The sequence below is a fragment of the Microplitis demolitor genome, chromosome 9 (genome assembly GCF_026212275.2).
Source record: "Microplitis demolitor isolate Queensland-Clemson2020A chromosome 9, iyMicDemo2.1a, whole genome shotgun sequence".
Taxonomy (NCBI): domain Eukaryota; kingdom Metazoa; phylum Arthropoda; class Insecta; order Hymenoptera; family Braconidae; genus Microplitis; species Microplitis demolitor.
The window spans coordinates 8358957-8365402 of record NC_068553.1 but is presented as its reverse complement, the minus strand read 5'-3'; the positions used below and the strand labels follow the sequence as shown (position 1 = coordinate 8365402).

The following is a 6446-nucleotide window of genomic DNA, read 5'->3' as shown; positions in this document are numbered from 1 at the left end:
AAAGTAAATAACTCGGTTGGTCACATAGCGCCAGGTCTAGTAAAACCGACACTAAAAAAAATATAAAAAGAACTAAGAGCGAGATTGTTATGTCCTCAACAGCCTCAGGTGCCTCCACCTGTTAATTAATTAGTAAACTTGAGATATATAAGAAGCGCGCATTTAAATTCCATTTGAAATTATATATTAATTTCTTACAACACTTATTGCGTCTTAACAATATTGAGTCAATAATTTAAATGATAAATCGTCGTGGCACATACTCATTAAATTATATATTTTTATTATAAGAAAGTTTAAATAAATAGATAGATAAACCTTTATTTTGTATTCAGAGAAATATAAATACAGGTTAAGTGGTTTTGGAACGTTTCCTGTCATCCGATACTTAAAACCTAAACAAAACATACGCATAAAAATCATGAATAGGTTCTAAAGTTAACCGTCAATATGGTTATAAACAAATACATATTCTATCAACAAGTAAGAAAAGAAAATATATAATTAATAAATGTTACTTACTAATGAAAACCATGTCTCACCAGAATTTAACTATTACTGTTAATATTAAATAAAGAGTGACGCGTATAATAAATAAATTAAAGAAAATATAGAAATATAGCATTATATTAATTATAATAATGTTTCACAATAAATAGTAATGTCAATCGTACTAAATAATTAAATATAGAATAATTATGGAGGAATACACCTCTGATAGCCTAGAATATTTAACTGGAAGATTGTATCTAAGTACATATAAATAGAATGAGTAATAAGAAGTTGTAGAATGGATAAAGTGAAGAACGTATATGTGTAAGCTTATATCCTAAATTTGAATTAGTAGAAAGTATAAATGTATAAGTATAATATTTAGTAAAGAACATAGATAGATAAGAATATATACATATAAGCATGAGTGTGAACATGAGAGTAGTGGGGAGAAGTTGGAGAGTGAAGGTCCGAGATCTCTCTGCCGTCTGATGTAACTTCACTTCTCTCCGAGAACTCTTTACGAATACAACTGTTATTACTGATCAAGTTTTATCCATACTTTATAATAAAATTCAGTCTTCAGATAAAAGTTATTTTATCAATTACATCTATCCTTAATCATAGTTTAATTATTTCATTAAATAACAATCATAATCATCATCATCTTAGTAAACAATAAATTTATCCACTGTTTTCAAATTCAAAATTTGGTCCCGCGTGACAACGAACTGCCCACTGTCCAGGAGGTGGCGTCAGCTCCGATCCTAGTAACCTCCCAGGACATAACAAGATCATCGACGAACTAGTTCGCATAGTTCACCTAAAGGAGCGCTCTTCCGACCTAGGTCGTTCGCAAACTACCCAAGACTATCACGTAAAACATTTGTCCCGTGTTATCTATAACATGAATGTTTTTACAAAAAAAGACTGAAAAAAAAACAACAGGATTGTTTAAGATTAAAAACAAATTTTTTTTTAATTTTTTGAAAATATACAAATAAAAAAAAACATTTTTACGTACTTGGTGTGCATTCACATTAAAAATTTCTATTTGGCCGAGTTATATTTTCTAAAAATTGATTTTATTTATACAAACGAAGTCCGTTTAAATAATTTCTTTTCTATTTGTTTATTTTCAACAAATTCAAAAAAAAATATTTTTTTTCCAATTTCACATCTTAGTTACTTGGCATTTTTTGTGATTACAGTCTGTAAAAACAACAATGCCACAGATAACAATAGATGAACGTTTAAGGTTCATTTGACGCAATTTTTTTACAGAGAATTTTTTTTTTGTGGAATCTCAAACTAAAAGAAACGATTCTAATCGATATGCAATGTTAAATGCTCATATGAAGGGTGATTAAAAAGCATTAAAAAGTATTAGAATTTTCTTTTTTAAATATTTTTAATTCGTTTCTTTTAATGGGGGATTCTTCATGTATAGATACACAAATGTATGTGTGGATGTATGCATATGTATATTTATTCATGCACATCATTACTGTTCCATATTTCTTTTTTATCAAAATCTTTATCATAAGAAATCCTGATAGCTGAATACTCATTAAAAAGGATAGAGTAGAATATGTAAAATGTAACATATTTTCTGAGTTTAAGTATATTGTTTTCAGTTGACAAAATGAATGGTTTGCAGCAATTTCATAATTGTAAATTATTAAGAAATGGAAAATTAATTTATGATAATTTGTGGGTACTTAACGGAGTAATCGTTGATCCGGAAAAACTTTTTTACGATGAAAAAGTTAAAGCCGAAAATGTTATTGACTGTCAAAACGCTATTATTTCTCCTGGATATATCGACCTTCAAATAAATGGTAAATTATTGTTTATTATGTGTAGGTGTATTCAGCATAAATTTTTATTAAATGGGTTGTTTTCAAAAACAGGTGGCTTCGGAGTTGATTTTTCATACAATGTTGATCATGTTGAAGATGGAATTAATAAAGTTGCAAAAAATTTATTAGCACATGGTGTAACATCATTTTGTCCAACTTTAGTTACATCATCTGATGAAACTTATCGTAAAATTCTACCAAAAATTAAAAAACGTCCAGGTGGGAAACATGGTGCTACTGTTCTTGGTGTACATGTTGAAGGCCCATTCATTAGCCCTACTAAAAAAGGTGCACATCAAGAAATATACATTAAACAGTTCCATAATGTAGGTAATTTACATTGATTTAGTGAATTCCATTAATTAATTTCTATATGATTTGAACATTTATTTAGGGATTCCAAACAGTCATTGATGCTTACGGAGATCTTGAAAATATTTCTTATGTAACTTTAGCACCCGAAATCGATAATTCTTTCGACGTTATTAGAGAACTGTGTGACAGAAACATAAAAGTATCCGTAGGTAAGAAAAAAAATGACCAAAATATAGTACGTAGTATTTAATTATAAAATATGTAGGTCATTCAGTAGCAAATTTAAAGCAAGGTGAAAATGCTGTCAAACACGGAGCATCATTCATAACACATCTTTTCAATGCTATGCTACCGGTAAGTTCAGCAGATTTCAGCTTTTTAACTCACAAGACTTATAATAATTTTGTGATTAACAATTATTATCTTTGGTTAGTTTCATCATAGAGATCCTGGTTTAGTCGGTCTTTTAACATCTGATAAAATTTCATCCTCAAAAAAAATTCATTTCGGTATCATTGCTGATGGAGTTCATACACACCCAGCAGCACTACGTATTGCTCATCGAACACACCCTGAAGGTATGTACTTCAAAAATACTTACAGATATTGACTCAAATATTGCATTATTTCTCTAATTAATCTTCTGACTCATAGACATGTCAAAATTATATTTTTTGTTATATATGTCGATTTGATAGCTTAGATTTGTTTCGATCGATTTAGATGAAATTGAGTCAAACCTGATTCATTTTTGAATTTGAGTCGATATGGCTAGATCTAGTCAAACCAAATCATATCTGGCTAAACATCATTTTCACATGCCCCTTCCCGGAATGTCTAGAAAATTTCCACGCCCCGTAGACTAACTGTCCGAGTTAAATCTTACCTATAGTTAAAATTTTCAAAAGAATTTTTTTTTAAGTTTATTTTCGTAATGTACACATTTTCGAGTACGCACACAGAGAATTTTTTGTCAATACGGCGAATATTCTTTAAGTTACACGCATATTTGTAATTACATAGGAGAACGGTTGAAAGTAGAAGGCCGGAGCGTGAGCTGTTTATTGCGACTCATTCTATTGTACAGAAGGGTACTATCGTATTCAGATGCATCCCTTGCGGTATTGAAAGTATTCTGGATACACTCTGGAAATATTCTGGTAACACGATGCAACCATATGGGCTCCAGAGTATTTCCAGAACAGTTTTGTGCCGTTTTTCGAGAGTGAACCCAGAGTATTTTCAGAGCGGATACGGAGTAAATCCAAAGCTTTTTTGGAAAGTATTCAGAGTAGATACAGAGTGACACAGTTATGGATCCACGGTGAATACAATCTGGTACCACAGTGTTTCCAGAATGTTTCCAGAGTGGGATTAGAGTGAATACATACTCAAACCAGAGGGTATTCAGAGTAAATAAATACTGAAAAAAAAAATTTACCGAAATACATTATTTGTAGAATATTCAAGAGCATTTATTGAATACAAAAATAAATTTTTGCCATTACCTGGAACGTATTTTATATTTTTGGATTGTAAAAATTAATAATTCAAGAAAACAAAAATATTAGCCATTGTTGTCACAATGTCATATAGCATCTACTATATGACCATCGGAACAGGCACTTGTCACTGTGTCAAATAACGGAAGAATACACATGCCAGAATTGTTGTCAAGTATAGAATATGAGAACTCTAAAATAGATATCTAACCAGGAACAGCACAATAGTCTAGGAGCCCTCTATGATTTTTTTTATGATTAATAACAGGCTAATATTTTCCGAGCGGCTTCATTCCTACAAGACGCCCAATTTTTTTGCTTACAACGGTTCTCGGTAATGGCATATGATGTAGTGCGCAAGCGCCAATCATGTCATTTGGGCAATGGTAAAATTATTATTTGTAACAACACATTTTTTTTTTTAATGAGGAAGTTATCAATTATAGAACTCAGTTAAACGTTTATCCTACAAATTAGCTGGTTTTATCACAGTGTCCTCTACTTCTCAATACGTAGTATTTATTAGATGAAAAAAAATATTATTAACCAGCTCATTTTTCTCTGGTTGGTTACTTAAAATTTATAACATTTAATAATCATATTGTTCTACAAATTAAGTGGCATGTTTTCTTAGTTCGACACTTATAATTCGTCAATCCCACGGTAGTACTTTTTTGATCAGCAACTGTAGGACAAAAATATCATATGATTTGATAGTTAAATCTGTACCTGAGTATAGCAATGTCTTACAAAAAAAATCGGTCTGTCAGTTGACCTTGCGGGAAAGCTACAAAACTTCCGCCATTTTCGAGCTCCTTGAACTCGAAATCATAGTTGAGAATGCTTTTTCGAGCTCTTCGAGCTCGAAAATACTTTTGTAGGCCTTTGTTTTCGAAAAATAACGTTTTTTACCATTTTTTCTACAACGATATCTCTCGGACGAATTCACCGATTGAGACGGTTGAGGTGACAATCGACGCGTTTTATTGAGTTCTAGAGCTGATCAAATTTTAAGATCGATTTATCAAGACGTTTTTGAGAAATTTCAAAAAAACTGAAAAAAACTTTTTTTTTAAATTCTTTTGTTAACGATTTCTCTTGAACGTATGAACCGATTCTGATGGTTAAGGTGGCATTCGACGCGACTTACAAAGTTATAGAGCTGATTAGATTTTGGAATCAATTCATTAAGCGAATTAAAAGTTATTCTAAACAAACATTTTTGAAAACATTTTATTTCTGAAATATCTCCGAACGTCCCGTACCGATTAAGCTCAAATTTCCAGTGCTTATAGTAAATAACAAGCTGCGTCGAATGACACCTCGACGATCAAAATCGATTCATCCATTCAAAAGTTGCAGAATAATTACATACGTACGTACGTACGTACATACATACATACACTCGGACATCATCTTGAATTCAGTCAGAATAGCTTCCTAGAACCTCAAAACGTCGACATCTGTTGGAATTTTGATTTTTGCAAATCGGGATGAAAACAATAACTTCCCGAAATTTTAGAAAATCATCGATTTTCTTAGCGGGAAGTTAAAAATGACACGTGTCACTAGTCCTGCAAAAATGATGAGAAATAAAAAAAAATCATTAAAAGATATAATAATATAATAATAGTGGAGGAGGGGGCAAAATAGGCCCCCCTTAAAATTTTGGATACTTCGATATATTTGGGGAAAAAATGAGCCCCCAAAAATTTTTAACATAATTGTTTGGGCGAGATGAGGGGAAAAATGGGAGACTGGGGCAAAAAAAAATTATATTATTATTATTTGAAATTTTTTATGATGTGAAATTTGTGTTTTTGACAAGTTTTCGACAGGTATCTATCTGCTCGAAAGTGTTCCGAAAGTGCATCGAAAGTGCTCCGACAGACACTTCCCAGGGATTTCCCAGAGACTTTCCAGGTACTTTTAGGCGAGATGCCAGAAAACTGACAAATAACCAATTTCAAGTAGCAAAGTATACAAGCATGAATATCATTGGACTTGTAAACTTTAAGTAAACCTTCGGACGCCACCGTCTATCTTACGGCTTTAAATGAATTATATTAGATTATATATTAGGGTCCCCCCAAAATTTTTAACATAAAAAGTGTTGGGGGGGGGGGGGGGTAAATGGGCTGCCTAGACTTTGAAATACTACGAATATTTTTTACCCAAACGATTTTCTAAAACTTTTTAATAGAAATGATTAAAGATTTATGATAAGGGCTTATTGAAGGGGGATTAATTTGAAACATTATATGTTTTAGCACAA

The 6446-nt window shown here is 31.5% G+C and overlaps 1 protein-coding gene across 2 annotated transcripts in view; it reads left to right on the top strand.

Annotated features, from left to right (window-relative positions):
• The first annotated feature begins 1327 nt into the window (after window positions 1-1327).
• LOC103578248 (N-acetylglucosamine-6-phosphate deacetylase) overlaps window positions 1328-6446 on the top strand; it is a 64969-nt gene continuing 59850 nt past the window's right edge. Inside the window, exons 1-6 of one of the 2 annotated variants that reach the window (XM_014440117.2) lie at window positions 1328-1369; window positions 2130-2333; window positions 2406-2680; window positions 2749-2878; window positions 2935-3023; window positions 3103-3247. In XM_014440117.2, the coding sequence (XP_014295603.1) occupies window positions 2138-2333; window positions 2406-2680; window positions 2749-2878; window positions 2935-3023; window positions 3103-3247 (835 nt within the window). In that variant the 5' untranslated portion in view covers window positions 1328-1369; window positions 2130-2137. Of the gene's footprint in view, window positions 1370-1525; window positions 1751-2129; window positions 2334-2405; window positions 2681-2748; window positions 2879-2934; window positions 3024-3102; window positions 3248-6446 lie in introns of those variants that run through there. The other variant, XM_014440115.2, reaches the window with a different exon arrangement.